This window comes from Melanerpes formicivorus, unplaced genomic scaffold, assembly GCF_026170545.1.
Source record: "Melanerpes formicivorus ecotype bairdi unplaced genomic scaffold, bMelFor1.0.p_v2 SCAF_1, whole genome shotgun sequence".
Taxonomy (NCBI): domain Eukaryota; kingdom Metazoa; phylum Chordata; class Aves; order Piciformes; family Picidae; genus Melanerpes; species Melanerpes formicivorus.
The window spans coordinates 56,187,109-56,208,031 of record NW_027142353.1 but is presented as its reverse complement, the minus strand read 5'-3'; the positions used below and the strand labels follow the sequence as shown (position 1 = coordinate 56,208,031).

General features: G+C 39.4%; 1 protein-coding gene across 3 annotated transcripts in view; it reads right to left on the bottom strand.

Moving 5' to 3' along the window:
• The window catches only part of ZDHHC20 (zinc finger DHHC-type palmitoyltransferase 20), a 50,094-nt gene that overhangs the window by 11,433 nt on the left and 17,738 nt on the right, over nucleotides 1-20,923 (bottom strand). For 2 of the 3 annotated variants that reach the window (XM_068144091.1, XM_068144100.1), the window contains exons 2-9: nucleotides 18,920-18,946; nucleotides 13,632-13,726; nucleotides 9,931-10,051; nucleotides 8,529-8,598; nucleotides 6,984-7,016; nucleotides 6,043-6,163; nucleotides 1,417-1,452; nucleotides 262-394 (exon numbers count right to left, since the gene is read on the bottom strand). In XM_068144091.1, coding sequence (XP_068000192.1) covers nucleotides 262-394; nucleotides 1,417-1,452; nucleotides 6,043-6,163; nucleotides 6,984-7,016; nucleotides 8,529-8,598; nucleotides 9,931-10,051; nucleotides 13,632-13,726; nucleotides 18,920-18,946 — 636 coding nt within the window. The remainder of the gene's footprint in view (nucleotides 1-261; nucleotides 395-1,416; nucleotides 1,453-6,042; nucleotides 6,164-6,983; nucleotides 7,017-8,528; nucleotides 8,599-9,930; nucleotides 10,052-13,631; nucleotides 13,727-18,919; nucleotides 18,947-20,923) is intronic. The other variant, XM_068144108.1, reaches the window with a different exon arrangement.

Genomic DNA, 20,923 nt, shown 5'->3' with positions numbered 1-20,923 from the left:
CATACTCAACAATATATCAAACCACAACAGAGATCTCAAAAAAACAAATTAACATTCATCATAAATCTTAATGCTTGTCCGCAGCTGAGGACCTACATAGCTTCCTCTACATTTCACTTTTGATTACTTTCACCCAATATGCTTCTTATTGCACAACCTTTAAAACTTCTGTTCACAAGCAAAGGCATATCCTGTAGGCCCCACATTCCCTTCAACTCGTTTTTCTGGTCAAGGGACACTTTCATATTCTAATTAACTGACCTATGGTTGATCTGTTTTTGCCAACTAGCCAGCAGTGGTAGCTGAAGAGGGACAGTATGCTGATGAAGAACATGGCTGCCACAAAGAAAAGGAACAGGACATGGAATTTTGCATGTGTATCTGGCAATTCATTCTGAGGAAAAAGAGAGAAAGAAATTAATGTGTTAGCATTTTTTAACAGCTAATGGAATATTGTCTCTAAACACTTCCTGCCACACCCATTTTGCTATAGGTCTTTCACTTCAGGTTTCACAAAGGAAAAAAAGTGTAAGCCTGGCTTTCCTTTCCTGAGTTTAGTAGCATACATTTGTCTATTTTTAAATGCACAGGAGGGGACAAGGAAGAGAATTTCCTATACTAAAAACATGTGAACTGTGCAGCCACAGCCAGAGAGACATGGGGAAAACATGTTCACTTTTTCACTTTCTTTGAAAGTAAGAAAATACAACAAAAACATCCAGACCCTTTCCTGCTGAACCTTAATCTGAACTGGTATAAGGAATGTGAAGAGAAGTGGCTGTCATATTATGTTTCCAAAACTGCACAACTGGGACAGACATTCAATTTTTGATGATCTTTAAGATTTAGCCAACAAGCTAAACTAGCAAACCAAATTTGCCATGTCTGACCGGGAGTGATTCACCAGATCTACGTGAAAGACAATTTCAGTACAACTATCATGTAAAAAAAATAACTCCCTGCCCATATTGGAGAGTTGATTCCACCCCCAAGCCCAACTATTTTTAGGCTTGCACTTTCAAGAGGCCAACAGGATTTGTAATAATACTGTTCCAGTTTTATATCCTCAAAATCACAGCGCATTTAAGTAGTTGACCTTTAACAAGCACTATGAAAGCAGAGAGGCTATTTTCAATCAGCTGTTTAGCTAGCATTACTGCCATTACTTTTTCCATTAGCTCATTCAGTATACTCACTTATCTAAGGCTGAACTTTTTTTTTAGACTAAAATACATTTCAATCAATATTAAGTGCACAGAGGCATATATCTATCTCTGTATGCTGCCTATGTTCATAGGCAACAGATCACAGATCTCCTTCCTTCTGTGATGGGGTCAATAGATACCATGAACGACCGGATTAGGAAACTTACAGTAGGCACAGTATTTAAACAATTACAGCAATATTGGGGTTTACCTTTGGACAATTCTCTGCAGCTTTCCTGCGGCAAAGCTTTGCGCAAACAAAGACAGTTTATTAAACACTAGTATTAGGTTAAGACGAAGTGTTTGAAAACAGCACAGGCTTTGTTAAGAACAAAACGGTTGGTGTGCACACGTGCTCTCGGATGTGCCGAGTTCCAGTGCCCATCAGCAGCCTCAGCTCTCGTTCTCCAAGAGAGCAGAGGAGAGAGTATGTAAGAGCACACTACTAGCTTAAAGGCTTGAAGTTTTCTGGCGAAGCATGGAAGTATTGCTGCTCAGATTGTGGCTAGATCACCTTCCAGTGGTTCCTCTGCTTGAGCAGCACGACTACACCCAGTGCTTTCGTTGCTATTTGTTTCCATCATAAATAAGCTTTATGAGAATATGATCAAATTGTTCAAACAAGTCTGAAAAGCTCAGAATATTCCAGAGGTATAAAGCAATGGTCTATACATTACAAAATATTTCTGACCTTAGAACATATCTATGACCATGAGATGCACTTTCAGTCCAAACCATAAAAATAGAATGGTTTTCTTTGTTAGAAAAAGGAACCCGTAACATAATAGTACAGATTTTTCCTTCAATACTGAGGCAGGTTTGTGGGCTACATTTTTAGCATAAGATCTGAAATTTAGTCAGGGCTTAATACAGCAAAAAAATAGGAATGTTTACCTTTTGAATTTCAAACTCTACACCTAAGAGTGGTATTAGCTGTCTAAGCTAGAAGTTGGCAAATCTGCTGTAGGCAAGATGTACAGCTTCTAAGTGACATTAATCTGTGCAGAAAGCCTATGCAGAGCCCAAGCGTTTACCTCTGTGTCAGGCAGATACACAAAGTGCTTTCAAAAATGCTGGCTACCACTAGATCATGCTACAGTCAGCAAATGCCAGCAGAATTCAGACCTCTGAACTCTAAGTTCAGTTTACTCACTGCCTGTTTGTTGTTCTTCTCCTTTTTTTAAAATGCCATGTTACCTGGCTCATTTGTGCAGCAGTCTCTCTCCCTCCTGCTGCGAGGATACGTTGCATTCTGCAGCTCCCTGAAATTGAGGCTACCAAAATACATACTCCAATTTCTGCATGTTCCTAAGCTTCATGTTAAAGCTATGATGAGTTTTCCTACTAACTTCTATCTCTATGCTGCTTCTGGAATTGCATATTTAAACAAAATAGTTGTCTAGAAAGAATTCTCAGGCTAGTTGAGGTTGAAGCTCAAAGAGCAGCAGCAGCTTTATCTTTGTGTTTTCTGTGGGCCAGAAACATGAATGTTTATTTCAGCTCTTATAACTTTTTGAATTATGCATGATTAATCTACAGGATCCCCAGGGAGCATTTACCTCCTCTGACTACCCAATTTCAGCCACTGGTTTTAAACTTGTAGGAGAACTGTAGAACTGAAGCATCTTTCAAAAAAGGTCAATTCCTTCCTGGAGAGAAGCATGCAAGTTTTGAGCATGTATAACAGGCTTATTCACAGTTGGGCTCTAGCAACAGTTCACATGCCACAGCATGTGAAAAAAAAGGGAAACTTCAGACATCAGTTATTTAAAGTCATCATGCTCAGCAGCAGCACAGAAGCAGACTCGCAGGTGAGACAGCTGCAAGAGCCTACAAAAGGAACCAATTTGCACAAGAAAATTTGTGCTGCTTAGCACACGTAATAAGACTGAAGCCAGTCTAAGGAGTCCCCTACCAACTCTTTAACAAGCTTAGGGTCATCTAAGCATACAAGGTCATAAAAAACTCCTAACAAAACCCACAACAAAAAAAGTGCTATCAGAGTGTGACTTGTTACTTACCTTTTAGTAGCAAGATCTAGCTTAAATCTACAAAAACTCAGAAATCCTGGTAAATGTCCTTAAATGTATATGCAAGAGTAATGAGTTCTAACTAAGGATTTTACTGGTTGATGGTAGGCTGAACGAGAGCCTGCAGGGTGCCCAGGCAGCCAAGAGGGCCAATGGCATCCTGGCCTGCATCAAGAACAGTGTGGCCAGCAGGAGCAGGGAGGTCATTCTGCCCCTGTACACTGCACTGGTTAGGCCACACCTCGAGTCCTGTGTCCAGTTCTGGGCCCCTCAGTTTAGGAAGGATGTTGACTTGCTGGAACGAGTCCAGAGAAGGGCAACGAAGTTGGTGAGGGGTTTGGAACACACGCCCTATGAGGAGAGGCTGAGGGAGCTGGGGTTGAGATCTACCTGGAACACCCATCTCAGCCTTGAATTAGTTACACTCAGAATTGCCAAAATAGTTTGGAGGACAATGAAAGCAGCTGGAAAACACAGAGCTTTCAAGGGGGAGGGAGCATGGCAATAATGAGAGCAGACACAAATAACGCACTGGGAAGTACCACCATGCACTATGTAAACAGGGCATCAAGTACTGGGCGTTCAGCCAGTGCTGGTGCTTGTGTCAAATACATTTGGTGAAACAGAGGTTTTATCAGCTCATTTTAACTACTTATTAGATAGAACCAAAATTTCATAAATATAGAGAAAGTAGTTATAAGCAAAAATAAAACCCCACCAAAAAAAAGTAATTAATGTTTCCTTGATTTACACAACAGAAATTAGCAGCTCCATTCACATGTAATCCTGTGGTAAATATTTACAGCCAGTGTGCTTGTTCACTGTATGAACAGTATCAAGACCTTTCTTCAGCACTTCTGCATACAACATAAAAGACATGATGTAGAAGTCTTGCATGTGCAAGTGACAATGACTTGTTTCAACACAAGTAGGTGTGTGTCTTACAATGTTTGGAAGGATCTGCATATCTGTGTGGTGTCTCTACAGATGTATTATCAACAGTGCAAAAGAATGGATCACTAAAATTTGTGTAGTTAGCTTATATACCATCACAACCTCCTTAATACAAGTTCTAAAGTGACCATAGATATAATCCCAAGGAGAAGTTCATCTTCCATCTGAGCACTGGATATAATCAGCAGTTTGTTACACACTTTCTCTGAAAATCATCTATGGGGTAGCAAAAAAAGAAACACTGTCTTCTGAGTGCATACTGTAATACCTCTGATAGTCAAACTTTAGGGGAGAAAAAACCCAACATCTAGAGAGCCTCAGTGGAAAATGTCAACAATGACCTCTCTGATGCTGTCGCAAAGTTGAGCATTAGCCATACAACAAGTGCTCAAGCACTGACTGGCAAGTATGTAAGAGCACATCTACAGTTTCATTAGAAATTGCATACAAAACACTGGAAAGCAGCCAGGCAGATGTTTGGGAGTGGCTCATTGACACATTTAAAATGTTACTTAAGAGTTGAGCAAGACTACACAGAAGAGTCAGACCTTTTAATCTGAATTATCTGTCACACCACAGCTATGACCAATAAATATGTTTATGGTTTTCATCTCACACAATACTGAGAGCTCAGTTCCTAGATAGTTCCTTGCTCTCCAGTGACAGGCCACTATAGACAACTGACAGATTAAGAGAAATACAGTACTTGGCAGATCAGACCTACAGGTTTATATGAATGCAGATGAACACACTTTTTGCACCGTTTATCTTACCTGTCTAATGCCAACTGTCTGAAAGTACAGCTATTCTGAATAGAGCATCAAGCTTCTCTTTCCCTGACATGACAGCATCTTTTTGCTCCAATAAAGATAATTCCCACAGATAATGACTGCTTTTCCCAGTCACTCTGACAGCAACTAGCATCTAAGAAGTACATGCTGTTATTTACTTATAAAGATGGGATGGAAAGCTTTCCACTTTGAATAGGTTTCCCATATTAGCTAATGGAAACTGATTAAGGGAATTCTGACTGTAGCTCTTCTGCCTACAGACAGGAAGGGACAATACAAGGTTTTGGAGACAAAAGAGAACACCACCAGAAAACACGCTGTTCAGCCTGAAATGACTGGAACAAAACTGATAGGAGGTATATAACACTGATGTTCAAGGACAGCTGCTCTGCATAAAATCTACTAAAATACATGCACATGTATTCATCATCTGACAACTGGTAATAGTTGCAGGGAAGCTGCATATCATTAACACTGTACATATCTTAGCATTCAACTTTTATCAGATTGATAAAACCCAGTGGTATGAAGTTTGGACATGCCTATGTAGGGTCTCAAAACCAGCACTCAGTTAGTTCCTAAGAAATGAATCTACCTTCTCTGGTAGCTGATTATCTGTAGACAAGTCTAGGATAATATAGAATTGTTATTTGTATTTCACATTTTTGAAAGTTTTTATATACATACATATGTGTGTGTGTGTGTGTGTGTACAGAGATACATGTGTACGTAATTGTCTGCTACTGCCAGTTCTTTCTGTATCTACATATCTATGTTCAACAGTCTCAAAAAATCTTGAGCTGTGCCACTCAGTTTTGATGGAGCAGAGAAATTGCACACTGTCCTCATGAGAGCTTCTTCCCTCAATTACTCATCCTGGGCAGTGTAAATTTATTAATATTCAGCAAGCTCTCCTGCTTCAGTCACTTTTATTGATGTTTTCAATGTTAATGAACTATGGAACAGAGTAAATGTTGAGTGACAACATGCTGATGCAGCCTCTAATAACACATGCAAGATTAAACAAATGAATAACAACAACAAAAAAGCCTTAGAACTTACTGTCCAAAACTTTATGAAGTACTGCAAGACTGTAGCAGCGACAAATAGACAGTACAGTAAGGAATACATTAAAAACAGGAGGAAGAATTTGTAGTTAGAAAATCCCACACAATTATTCACCCTAGAAGGAGGGGAAAAAGAAAGAAGTTACTATGATATACAGAAAATAAAATAAACCCCAATACATTCAGCTTTTGTGGAGCATAACATACACATGATGTCAGTGGTAGGTCGAAAACAGTCTGGCACTTGTACTTCAGAAGCATTTTAAGACATCATTTAGAATAAAGTCTCTTCCCTCAAGCCAAATGATCTGTGCCTCTTGCATAAATTTTGCCCCCTACAAAGCACTATAGGACAGGACATGAGCTGGCAAAGCATACAACACACGCAGTCTGTGTAGGAAGCATCTCACACATTATGAACTAACCGCAGCCAGTGCGGAAGATAATACGAGCCTCTACATCACTTTCAGCAGATGCTGCTTTGGTTACAAAACCACCTTCAAGTCAGCTACTGATAATGGTATTTTTACAGTAACTGCAGAAAATATATTACTGACTACCAGGGGAGTACAAATGGCAGAACAGAAGATGTCTGAGGGAGTGTAATGTACCATCCAGAACCGAGAACTGACTTTCTGTGTAGGGGTTATCCCTTACCCTGCTAACCATACCAAATTAAACAAAAGAAATTAATTCCATTTCTCATAGGTCTTGTCAGCACCAGGGTTTCTCTGTATAAGGAGAAACTGAACAATTTGGCCTACTGGGCCTCCAACTTCATGTTGCAACATACATTAGGAGTAAGACTTGTTTTCATACATCAAAGTCTCAAGAAGTTCTGTGAAAAGGAAGTTTTACTTCGAAGTTGCATTTTTGAAGCAGCATCTAAATTCACCATTACTATAATGAGCTGTTTTTTTGTATTTATAAACTTACCATGGACAGTGGTGGTCCATTTTTAGTACACATCTGAAAGAAAGAATTTCCAGCAAGTTAAAGCAAGAATCATATTTTATTTCTAATACACACACTTTTAGCTTTTACAGGTTTGAGTGTCTCTTGGGTTTGTGTGTTTTTTTAAAGGGTTTTACCCCAGTGTCTCTTTTTTCAAGGCCTTCTCAATTATGCCACTCTGTGCTATAGCAGCCATGCTGTCACCCAAAAGGATCAAGTGAGATTCAGAAGAGTTATGAAGAGAGTCTTTTAAATGGAGAGCATTACTGAGAAACATCATATAACAGTTCATTAAGCCATACTAATTTTATGTTCCCATTGAGAGGAAACAAAACCAAAGGATCCTTCAGAGCTGCACAGATAAGGTGTGTTAGCCTGGCATTCAATTCAGCTAAGTCTACTTTAGGGCTATTTTTCCTAGCTTCTTGCTTATTTTTTATAGCTCAGGGAAAGAGCAGCACATCAGGTAATTTGAACAGTCCACATGCCATTTTCATGCAGTTTTAGTATAATATGAGGTACAAGACATTTCAGGCACTTAGATATTCACTGTGTTTGCTAATAAATGTGACTTTAGCTAAGAATCATAGGACTGTTGAAGTTGGAAGAGACCTTTGAGACTAAGAGATGCATATTTAGCCTGGAGAAGAGGAGGCTCAGGGGTGACCTCATTGCTTTCTACAACTACCTGAAAGGTGGTTGTAGCCAGGAAGGGGTTGGTCTCTTCTCCCAGGCAACCAGCAGCACAACAAGGGGACAAAGTCTCAACCTGCACCAGGGGAAGTTTAGGCTTGAGGTGAGGAGAAAGTTCTTCACCGAGAGAGTCATTAGTCATTGGAATGTGCTGCCCAGGGAGGTGGTGGAGTCACCATCCCTGGAGGTGTTCAAGAGGAGACTGGATGTGGCACTTGGTGCCATAGTCTAATCATGAGATCTGTGGTGACAGGTTGGACTCAATGATCGTCGAGGTCTCTTCCAACCTTAGTGATACTGTGATATTAAGTCTTCAGTGCCCTTACAGACTTCCCTGATGATTCAGACTGCTAGGGAGTAGCAGTGATGTATTTGACATGGTTAAAGCATGTGATTCCACTGTCACTCTCAAAGATAAAGATTTTTAGCATTACTACTAGCACATATCTGTTTCAAAGCTGAAGAAGTAAGGCACAAAAGGAGAGTTCTATAATAAGCATTTGCTGGTGCTGGTATCTCAGAGCTGCCTTTAGAAAATAAAATCAAGAACTGAAAATAATTTTTTTCATTTTTAAAAAATACAAGCACCTTTTTACAAAGCCACAATCAGGTTTCCTAAAATGTTCTCCCACTTTGGACAATGGGGCTGCAATAATAATATTGCACCAACAGGAGGAACTTTGGTCTGTCATGAAATTCAGGTACTGAGGTCTGAGAGAGTAACAAGTAGTAAATGTTGGTGTTAATCAAAGGCTGACATGCTGGGGCCACGAGCACACTGAAGTGATGATCACAGGAGAAATAAACCCCATCATTGCACATTCAGTAACTTACATGTCACATGCAGAACAATGGTGGCAGCGGTCAGGTTTGATTAGCTGGCATCGATCGCAGTATCTGATTGCTGCATTCAAGTGGCAAGGGTCAAGTCATTAAAACTCATGTAATTTTACCAAGGTTTTCCCCCTTAACATGAACTGATTCTTAAAGAGCTTCCTACCCTCCCCTCCCACACCTATTCTCACAGACCTTTGCGTACCCCTCTCATATGCTAAGTACTTCTGAGTTTAAAAAACTTAACATATGAAAGCATTCAAACCACTTTCATTTATTACTAAATGGAAATGGACTCAGTACAGTACTCTCTTGCTCCCCAGTCTTCCCATCTTTTATCCTCTGGAACTGATCCCCTATCCTTCTTTGCCTTCACCTCTGGACAGCGTACTCGGGCATCCCATTGTGAAACTACATTGTTTCAGGGCAGACTTTCTGCATTAGCCTTCTCTATTTTCTTCAGCAAGTAGTGATCTATCAGGCTGTTCAGAAAATCAGCTCTTCATCTTTCTGGGATATTTTTAAACAAGCCTTCAGGCTCTTCTCAATGGAAATAAGATACCAGCACAAGCAGTTTGAAAGGAGGAGGAAAACCAACACCTACAGCTAAGAAGAACTGCTAAGAGCTGGCAAGTGCTTCCCAGACCACTCTAGGAACTTAAGACTAGGATTCCCTTAAAGGGAGTTTTGGACTCAGAAAAGCCAGGTCTCCCTAACTTTCTTTGGAAAGTCACAGTAGACTTAGGTACAGTTGTTCTGAGTGAGTTATGTTTTTTGAAAGCTCTACAGGGTTGCTAGTTTTAAGAAGGAGAGACATATATGTGTATATATATATACACACATATATAAAATCTAGATTTTAAAGAATATACATATGTATAAGACAGCAGTTTCACAGATCAATCATATATAAGTTGGAATTAAAATGCTTCTATGTATTAAAGGCAAATACAGAAATAGCCCATAACTAGCTGTGTACTGAATTACAGATGGGAATGAAACATCCATTCACCCTTCAATGAGGTTTCTCTTCTTGCTGATATGATACAGCTCAAAGAAGAAGTTTAAAAGAGAGACAATAAATTATTATACAACTGTATAAAGTTTGAATCCCCCCCGTTTTTAGCTGTATTTGCTGTACTACTTTGCCATGTTTATTTTGTATAGCTGATAATTAGCTATAAACGTTGTCAATTAGCTGCTCACTCTTCCAAATGCTGGCTACATACTGAAATTCTCAGACAAATTACTTCAGTTTCTCTTGGGAGAAAAAAAAACCAATAGCACAAATAACAAAATAAGGTCATAGCCTTTGCAATATGTGCTTAATAGATTGTTCTTCAGTGATATCAACTGAATTTCATTTCATCTTCAGAAGCACAGAATTATCTTTATATCTCACCTCTCGATGCTGTTGTCGTATAGATAGGCAAGTCTTTAGCAGCTCTTCTCAAAATCTCCTGCTGGGATTCCGGTCTCTCTTCCTTTTCATATTGTTCTTTATCAGCTTTTGACAAGCAGAACTAGGAGGGAAAGAGAAAATGGAATGAAAGAGATTAATTATGACAGTGTATTCTAGTCAAGCTCCAAGGAAAAGACTATGTATCTTAAACCTATATCTTTTAACAACCTTTACTCACTGACCCCAAAAACCCCACATAAAAAAGCATGCTACAAGAACTACAGGAGATCCTTAAAACTCCTTGATGATCCTGGGCACATTTTAAAGAAAATAATCTTTACCCCTGTTCCATTATCTATAGCCTTTTCCCTTTAACACAAAGGAAAGCAGAGACACAGGGGAGTTTTAAGAAGGCCTAACATTTCCTTTAATTCCTGATAAGAGTATGTTATCTGTCAACAAGAGGAAGGCAACAGTCCTTTGCTGCTATGAAGGCCTCTTACCCAGTTCTTCTCTGAGAGTTAGAGAGGTGTGCAAACCAGCACAGGCTAAAACAAAGACAACCAACCAAAAACCAGTTGAGGGGTCTTCATGGCTTCAGCATCTAAGTTGAAAGAGTTCAAGTGAAGTTTTTATTTGGGAGCGGTCGTTGCTAGTCTCAAAATCCATGAGCTGTACTTAAAGGCAACTAAAGCAAAGCCTGTGAAGTTTGAGAGAGTTACAATTCTGAGTAATGCATAAGAAGCATTCCTGTTGAAGCCTCACTGAAATGTAAAACTTTACCAGAAGAACCTAGAGAAGTCTTACATGTGAAACACTCAAGTTTGGTATTCATTGAAATTCTGAGCATTACCATTAAGCACCACAAAACCCAGTCACTGTGCTGACAAGCCCCTGTGGTATTTTTCTGTTCTGAAGGCACTTTTAAACTCTTGAGCTTCCTGCATGGACTACAAGAGCTCTTTTTATAAGCACACATAGCCAAAGTATTCATGGTAATGAGTGGAAAATGCTGTGTGTGCAGCTGAACAAAAATTGGATTAGTGTGGTTTTAATATGACAATATTTTCCTACCAAGAACATGTATATGATTACTTCACATGGATTTTCCTCTCGTCCTGTATTTTTAACTCTTTTGGATTACAGTCAGCTGGCAAGCAACAATGAAGACTCCACTTACAGAAAGGAGGAAGCAGTAAGGCATTGCTGCAAGGTCTCTATGTTGTTTCCTAGCCCACAATGCAAACAAGTTGCCTCTTATTCACCCCAGCTATTGAGCCAACCCACTACTCACAAGGACGAAACATCAAACATAATTCCCTTTAACCCTAGTTTCTTATTTAAATCTCTGCAGTGTGAAATTAAACTTTAATATTTCAGTCGTCACCAAGAGTGACCTAATTTTTAAATCTTGATCTCTAAAATAGGTATTTACTCAAATACAAAAAATGGAGATGCACACATCAGAAGTTGAAGACAGATGGTGCTAACAGTGGTGCAAGCAGTAGGCTTCCCTGCCTACCACCCTTCTGAGTCTGCTAGATGACCCAATGCTTGCCCCCATGACTTACAATCAAGCAAAAGTTGCATTAAATATGAAATACTACTTCTATGCAGCAGTTCTATAGGAAACCATTAAGGCACAGAAAAGGAGCTCAATCACACCATGTAAAACTTCTTTAATTTGTCCAAGTAACATCATAATATGACTCCAAAACTACAGACAGGATTTAGGCTTTCCAAAGAGCTGTATTTTGGTTGCAATTTCAGAAATTAAGGGTCATGAGAACACAGACTCTTTGGACAATGGCAGGATACGTTCAAAGACATCAAAAGTTGTCTGTTACCACATAGCAAACAGAATTTTCAATGAGGTTCCATCAGTTCTTATTGAAAACAGAAAAGAGACCCTTTGTTTCCTTCCTCTTTCTGGATCTTGCATAATGTTGATTGTTCTTTCTTCTGACAAATGTACAGGGATTACACTATGACAACAGCAGCTGCAGAATCTTTTTTTAGTTCAATAGTAAGATCACAGGATACTATTTGTTTTGCAAGAGTGGCTAATTTGAATGACTGAAAATATATACATTTACACTTATACAATGGGGAGATTCTGAAGTCAGGCTTTGTTTTTTAAGTGTAACCAGCATAAATTACTCACTGGTACATGAACAGAAGGAACTTGCTCAGAGAGAAAAAGTGATGGTGGGCTTTTTTGGTTGGTTGTTTGCTTTTCTGAATGTGTTTATTTGCTGTTATTGTCGTTCCCCTCCCCGCCCCCTTATTTCCCTTTAAAGCCATCTGTAAAAGAAAATTGTACTAAATCTGATCTACTGCTACACTCGATACACGAAATATTCATTATATGTCATATGCCCAAATCATCCCTCACCAAATATGGAAAGCTTGACTATGATGTAATAAGATCACAGGACACTATTTGTTTTGCAAGAGTGGCTAATTTGCATGACTGAAAATGTCATACAGTGGGGAGATTCTGAAGTCACACTGTGTTTTTTAAATATATCCAGCATAAATTACTGACCGGTACATGAACAAAAGGAACTTGCTCAGACATAACAAGGTAAGTACTGTGACAAGCAGACAGCGAAAGTTACTAGGCATTACCTTTATGAGCGTCTCTATTTCCTATAGCTTTTAAAAAACTGGAATTAGACAGTTCCAACCATGTTTTAATTAGCCCACTTGCTTAACTTTATCATTTTCTTGTTGAACCATTGCAGATAAAAGTGAAAAAAAACCCCGCTGTGAAGACAAGCCCCTTTGCATTTTTAGGTTTAATAATTCAGTACCACTCTTTTTGCTTAGCTAAACAGCAGAATATGCTTCAGCTTTTCTCACTTCACGTTCTGCAGCTTTAAGATACAGACCTCTAAGGCATAACTAAGCACTGCAGAGCAGTATTTGCTTTTCCTTAGAAGTATGGCTTTAACTTCTTTCAAAAGTGTTTAAGGTTGACATTAGCACTGAAAATCAGACTTGCCAAAAATAGAATATAAATTCAACTCCCATAAAGCAACCAAAGCTTTGAACAGTTTAGCCAATTTAGAAGCTTTATAAAACCAAGGAAGGGAAGTATTTTAAATTTGGTGCCAGTATTTAATCCTTAGGATACACAAATCTTAAAGAGAAAACAAGGTAACCCATCTCAGGCTTACTGCAATTTATTATTCAAAGCAAAACTTTTTACAGCCACTGCACATTCTTTTGCCATTATATAAAGGTCCTTTATGTACTCACTTCTCAACTGCCCCTAAACCTTAACCCTTGACTTAACTCAGTGGTTCAGTGCTCCAGGTTATGATTATATATTGACCAACTAAAGGTCAAAACTGCCTAAAATGGAAATAGAAAGATGTTGTCATGGTACTTGATTTATTTGTTTTAAAAAAATAGGGGTTTCAAGCCAGTTACTTCAGAGCAAAGCACAGTACATGACTGCAGGAGTTGTGATGAATTAAATGCACATTTCCTGTAAGGAAATGTCATTGCACAAAATACACAGTATTTTAAGAGTAACTTCATCATTTTCATTCATGATGCACTGTCATGCAGTTCTATTTTAGATAATGAGAAGGGAAAGGTGAATCATGCAGTACTGCTAACAAATTTCATCACTGAAAACAGTTCAGCTATTTATAAAGAAGGCACTGACATTTTTCTAATGTTATATTTACCTCATTAGATGGGGATGCAGGAGATGTGAAAATTGTCTTCCAATAGGACCACACAAACATGAAAAATGACAGATGAAAAACCACAAGGTAGACAACTGCAATAAAATACAAATAAGAGTTTGGTGAATTTAGCTGAAAAGAACAAGGGGAAAAAAAAAGGGGGGGGAGGAGGCGGGGGTGGGGAGTAAAAAAGAATGACCTATCAAATTACATTAGATTAAACCCTTTTCCCTGGGTAGACTTGGCACTCTAGGAATGCTCACATGAAAAAATATAGTAAAAAAATAAGAAATCCCCAAATGTGATGGCTACTACTCTTCAAGGATATAATACATTTTTAGGTATGATTCTGAAAGAGACTTTGAAGGGGAAAAAAAAAACGACCAACAAAATCCCCTCCCAGAACTGACTATAGCTTCACCTGTGGCACATGACTAGCTTGGATAGAGATGACACTACAATTCTCTTCTAGATTCTACTGAAGTATTTGATAACTGACCTACAAAATTCAATTTCATTATTACTTCTAACAGAAACAGCATGGTATTGTGCCGCTATAGAAGGCACTGGTCATCACAGACAGTACAAACCAGGACTGCGCTCCAAGATGAGAGCCAGATGCGAGTTAAAAACTGTCTGGTTATCTTCTTTCATATCATCAGAGTCCTGCTGTTGTGGTCACAGTCGTAGCAAAATGAAGGTGGCTTTAGTAGGGAGTTCAATCAATATATGAATGGGTCTGTATAATCTGGTTGCCTTAAGGACCAGAGACCCTGAGCTTATGACCCATGAAGCTTTTTCCAATCTTGCTTCCTCTAACAGTTTCTTTAACCATTTGTCCAAGAGGAAACAGATGAGTTGTGCTAGAACAGCAAGTCTTAGAAAAGAAGTCATGCTAAATTATCTTCACTTACATTATCTTCAGCTGCAGGAAGAAGGAAATCTGATCTCCTTTCCTGTGCACGTAAAGAGAGCCCTTTAAGAATCTGTATGGCATGCTTTATAGACGGCAGAGGAGGCTTTAAACTTTGGGAACTTCCAACAGCTCAGAAAACGCTTGTGCACAGCCAAAGATGTGGTCTTAATTTATAATTTTTCCTCAATTTTAACTATTTGTTGCAGTAAAAAAAGAAAAACCAACAAACAAAAACACTCCCAACCCAACACTGTATTTGAGCTTTCTTCAGAGAATTACACTTTTTTTTTCTTCTGACTCCTCCAACCTTACTGATTTGGCAAATTTTCAGCCATGGAGCTGACTGAAAATGCAAGCAGCAAAACCTTTTTCTAAAGTGATCCTAAAATAGACTTGCTGATAGGATAGAGCTTGTGTACAATTGTACTAGGCACTGCACAATTAGAAGTAGTATTTTATTAAAAACATACTGTACACATTCAAACATAACATGGTTAAGCAATTAAAGCATGTGAAAACAGTTTGTAAAAAAGAGGAGAAACAGACACAAAATTGGAGTGGAATCAGCTGCACAGATCAGAGCTCTGGGGAAGAACAGAGAGAGAGGAGCTGAATAGAAGGAAAGAGGAAATGAGATACAGAGAAGGGCAGGGCACAGCAAAACTAACTTAGACAGTAATCAGTTCCATCCATAAAAACCAGCCCCAGAATTCAGACTCTTTTGAAAGATTATTTTTAGTGCACACACAATACTTTACACAGCAGAACCTCAAAGTCTTGTCACAGGCTGTAAATGCCCCAACACCACACAGAATAACAGGCACCAAGAATGGCTGCAGCAGGGGTACAAATCTGTGTCAGTGCTATCAGTACTTACTGGAAAAAGGCTGCTGTTACAGTGTTCTTGCAAAAAAAAATGAGATCTTGCAATCTGTTACCACCATTAGAAGCTAAGGGTCTGTCCTCAGCAGCCAAACTGAGGCAACTCAATGAAGAGCAAGACTCACGTGTGATGTGCATCACCCAAACTCAAGGAGAAAGAATCTGCAACTGGCACCCCATAGGGGCTGTGCACTGAATAAATTCTTGCTTCTTTTCCCACTCCTGTGTGCCTGTTCCTACTGTGAATTCAGGTAACTGTCCTGTTAGTGCTCCAGAAGACATGAGGGGGAAGGAAAACACAATTTTTGACAGCTTTACTTTGGCAGTCCATCTACCCACGTTTTGGGTAGCAGTATGTCCTCTGCAGACTACCCTCCCTGCAGCATCTTGCATCAGCATTCAGTACAGATATTAACTAGCCTCATTCTGACTCAGTTTATTTCCTTGTTAAGTACAATCTAGAGGGAAGGTATGTTAAAACTTCAAATCCCAATGTCTGCCAGCTCAGCCAGACTTGGAGTCATGAGGAAGTGCTGGCTAAGCTAAGAGAATCCAGGACTCTTGGTGCCATGCTATGGCCAAGTGAAATCATTTTTCTGTGAAGAAAGTGATGCATATTAGACCATAATATATGTCCTCAGGAGGACAATGTCTTAAGACACACTCCTTGAAGCCTCCTAAAATACGCTAAGCCCTGCCCTCCAAGATTTGCCCTTAACATCCTTTTGCAATTTTTAAAACAATACTACTTCCAAGACAGAGTTAGATTACAGAAAGGTAATAATATATAAAAGAAGTATATTATATTGTTAAGAAAGATTCAGAGTTGACTTTATTCCCCTATCCCAGTGGATACAAATCTAGACAAGACTATGAAATTACAGTTAGGCTTAATGAGGTGAAGAAATCATCACTAATTTAATCCAAAATTGTAATTAAGTACTGGAGTAAAAGGATTTGAATACACTACATTGAAATATGGGGTAAAATGTGTTTGCTAAGATGTGCATTATTGATTTCATGTACATGATTGATATCAATGCTACTGGTACTTTTGGCCTCTTCACTCTTCTGATGTTTTTTCCTGACTCTTGTGGGTTAGCTTCTAAGAACTTAAAGTTATGATAGCTTTCATTTCAAATGTAACAAACAAAAAGACTTCACATCTCATTTGAAGATTAACCTCCACGCTAAAGAAATTAACATATATAGGATACCTATGACATGCTTTAGAACTGAAGGTGCAAGAAGTGTGCAGGTGACAGCTTTTAAAAGCCTAAGTCATGTTCCAAGAATTACTGTCAGTCTCATTAATTAAGCAAGATTTTTATTCTTTGGTAGACTGAAAGGTGGTTGTAGCCAGGAAGGGGTTGGTCTCTTCTCTCTAGCAACCAGCACCAGTACAAGGGGACACAGTCTCAAGCTGCACCAGGGGAAGTTTAGGCTCGAGGTGAGGAGAAAGTTCTTAACCGAGAGAGTCATTCATCATTGGAATGGGCTGCCCAGGGAGGTGGTGGAGTCACCATCCCTGGAGGTGTTCAAGAAGGGATTGGATGTGGCACTTGGTGCCATGGTCAAGTCATAAGGTCTGTGGTGACAGGTTGGACTTGATCTGTGAGGTCTCTTCCAAACTTAGTGATACTGTGATACTGTGAAGAACACCTGCTTCAGACTACGCACATCAACATCACTGCTCTGCCAAGTTTCCTTAATTGGGATACGGAATTTGCCTTTCCGGAATAAATTAGAAAGCAAAACTTATTCATATACAGGTCAACAGTAAAGCACAGCATCCATCAGCAGAATATTGTGAAGCTGAGGTGAAGCACAGCTGTGTAATGAAATGTAAAAATCCAGTCTAAGACACAGGTCCCATATTGAATGGCTTACAATTTGTTTGGGAGGTTTTTCCACTCTCTCACCTCTTCATTAGAATATGAAAGAGGACAGATGTCATCAAGGTTGCTTCTCTTCACAGTGTTCTGCTGGATGTTTCCCATCGGGAAGAAAACTGCTATATCATAGTATCATTCAGGGTTGGAAGGGACCACAAGGATCATCTAGTTCCAACCCCCCTGCCATGGGCAGGGACACCCCACACTAGATCAGGCTGGCCAGAGCCTCGTCCAGCCTGGGCTTAAACACCTCCAGGGACAGGGCCTCGACCACCTCCCTGGACAACCCATTCCAGGGTTTCACCACTCTCATGGTGAAGAACCTCCTCCTCACATCTAGCCTGAATCTCCCCACCTCCAGCTTCATTCCATTCCCCCTAGTCCTATCACCACCTGAGATCCTGAGAATTCCTTCCCCAGCCTTCCTGTAGGCCCCCTTCAGATACTGGAAGGCCATATATTAATTTAAAATGATGTGTTCTTTTACAAAAGCATTCAAATTGATGAGAGCCTCTTACCAGTGGTCTCACACTCTGAAGACAGCCCTCTGTGGACAGTCAAAATGTAAATCTATGCTTAGTCTACCACTCATCTCCTCCTATAACATGAGATGAACTCCCAAACAAATATCCCATCAATAATTTGTATTTCTACAGGGAAAAAAACAATCACTATAAAATATATTGTATTTTGAACTTGTGGAATTGCATCATACTTTAGATTAGTTTTTGAAGTGGATGAGCACGTGATTGTCATTGTGTGATGCCCAGTGACAGGACAAGGGGCAATGGGTGGAAGCTGAGGCAGAGGAAGTTTCATGGAAACATGAGGAAAAAGTTTTCATTGTGAGGGTGATGGAACACTGGAACAGGCTGCCCAGGGGGGTTGTGGAGTCTCCTTCTCTGGAGGTATTCAAAACCTGCCTGGATGCATTCCTGTATGACATACTCTAAGGTGATCCTGCTCTGGCTGGACTAGATGATCTTTTGAGGTCCGTGACTCTGTAATGCTGGAAGGTTTTTTTGTCAGTTTGTATCTCTAAGTATTACCCACTGTGGCATATACTTGTCAAAGCCAATACAAAGACTTAAGCAAAGTTTGTTTAAAAAAAGCCTTAACTACTTGACCTGAAACAGTTGTGTTTTGCACAGTTCTGAACAGTCCTAAAAAAATGGAGTTCCAATGAATTTGGCACGCTGCTTTCAAAATAGCAAGATGCAGAACAACAATTCTTCCTCTTCTAGAAGTCTTTCAGGTTACAGGTTGTGTTTGAGCATAAACAGAAACCTGACTTGTGACTCTGCTGTGGCTCCTTCTCTCTTTTCCTTTTTCTGCTCTTAGAGGGTGAGTATTCACTTAAAAATATTTGCAAACCTAAATCATATTTGTGTTACTCACTGGTCTTGTCATCATCCCAAACTCATGGAACTAGAAGCTAAGCAGACTCAATCTCACAATATTTACCTTGTTTCTTAGCACTAATCTACTCACTAAATATAGCTTACACAAAGGATTACATTTAAATTCTATGTCCCTTAAGATGTGTGCAACAAAACTATTCACATCTTTAAATAAAACAAATAAAATAAAATTACCTTTTTCTGCAGTTGAAGAAATAGTAACTGGAAGAGAAAAAAAAAGATACAGTAAGTAAATTTATATTGGAACAAATGTTTGGCTAGAAGTTAGATATATGACACAGCTGACTTGTTTCAAATTGTACTTCAGGTTTTAGTAGAGCCTCTCTACCTTATTCTGGGGTATAAAAGGAATTAGTACTCCTCTTGCCAGTCCTTGAGGCTTGGTGAGTCAGTGGAAGAGCTTAAGAGATCCAGTTCCCTGTATTAACCAAGCAAGCACACTCCTTTTCACATTCATTAGATCATAATGTAAGCACATTCTGCTTCAGATATGCACCTACCAATGTTTTCTGAGTCAACAACTAGGCCAATACATGCAACATTGGAAAGCAGAAAATTAAATGAAAGTTCTTAGAGAAGTCACTGTGAGACTGTTACATGTAACCTACTTCCTTCTCTTGGCTTTTCCCCACCACTTCTCTCTTCCCATCACACACTATTTTTCATCCCCCTCGGCCCTGAATGCTGCAGGTATAATTAAAGCTTCTCCACTTCCTTCTTTCCTACAGCCTCACCTCCTTTAAACCCAACAGCAAATTCTATTGTTCAAATCTACTTTTGTATACTGCCTGACTAGTTGTAGTACATCCTCCTGCCCTCAGGCTTCTTCAAAACCTTCACACTTCATTCATCAGTTCAGGTTAAGACGCTGAACAGAGAGCGGCTGTACTTACTGGGTTGCTTTGTTCATATCACTTCTCTTACTGGATCTCTTCCTCAGACACTGAATTCCTGAAATTCACTGAGGAAAAGATCTTTTCTCGACTCTTCACATTACACAGCAAATTTAAGCTTCTGGTCATCAGCACGAGTGAAAGGTTACCAGAGCATACCCTGCCTACTTCACTCCACATCGTTTTCTCTCTCTCAGCTCTGACATTTCCACAGTCATTAGTCCTCCTGCCAGTTCAAAAGAGCTTTTTCTCAATGCAGGCTTGAGTGTTAAATCCACAGGGCTTCAGTATGCATTGCAGACTTCCTTCTGAAAGGTTACTTTGGTCACAGAGGTGGCATGCATGCCACTTAACTGCAGCTATCTGTAGGAAAAGGGTCTGTGACTATATTATGCAGCCATTCCCCATTTTATAGTCCATACAAGACAAAGAGGCGATTCCTCACAGATAACCTCTTTTTGTTCAGGTATGCAGTTTTGGTTGGGTGGAGGGGTTTTTGTGAACTTTTTTTTTCTTCTTCCCCTCCCTCTTCCTTAAAATATCTGCTCAGCACCCTCTATCTGTCCATAGGAGCTTCTATGAAGTTAATGGAAAAGTTTCAGTTCCTTCCACTCACAGAAAGAAGAAATTCCCATTTAGAATAGAACAAGGGTGGCTTCAAACTAAAGGAGACCATATCCTAAAGAACAGTTGAATTTGACATTACGTGCATATACTTGCACATCCTCCTCCCAAGTTTCTGTCTGAAACATGGACACAAACCATACAGAAAAACAGCCCCTGAAGGACATGATTACCTGCAAATTATGCAGGTAAATATAACAAGTCCCATTGTGTCATGACCTGCTCTTATACTTACCTGCAGTCTCAGCATTACCTCACTGCATGGTAGAGGTCACATTATCTTTTTAAAGTCTGTCCTGTGAGTGGTTTTGCTTGAAATTTTGCTAATGCTTTTTACCTCCAGTTAGAAAGGTTTCAACACAAGGAGAAGATAAAATAATTAAAAGGGTGAAAATGAAAAACATTTGCTGAATAGGGCTGCTCACTCAGCTTCAAAAATAAGCACTAAAAGTACTTTATCTAAAGCTTTGTCTTTGGCTCCTCATATATCTTAAGTAAACATCTTTGCAGACAGATGGACAAACAAGTATTTCCCTAGAGAGGAAACATAAAAAAGTTCTTAATTATCCTCTTATGGGATGGGAGAACATTGCTATCTAAAACAGGATAGGAAATTTGTTGTAGGCAGTTCTGACTAAAGTACTTCACAATCTGCAGCGTC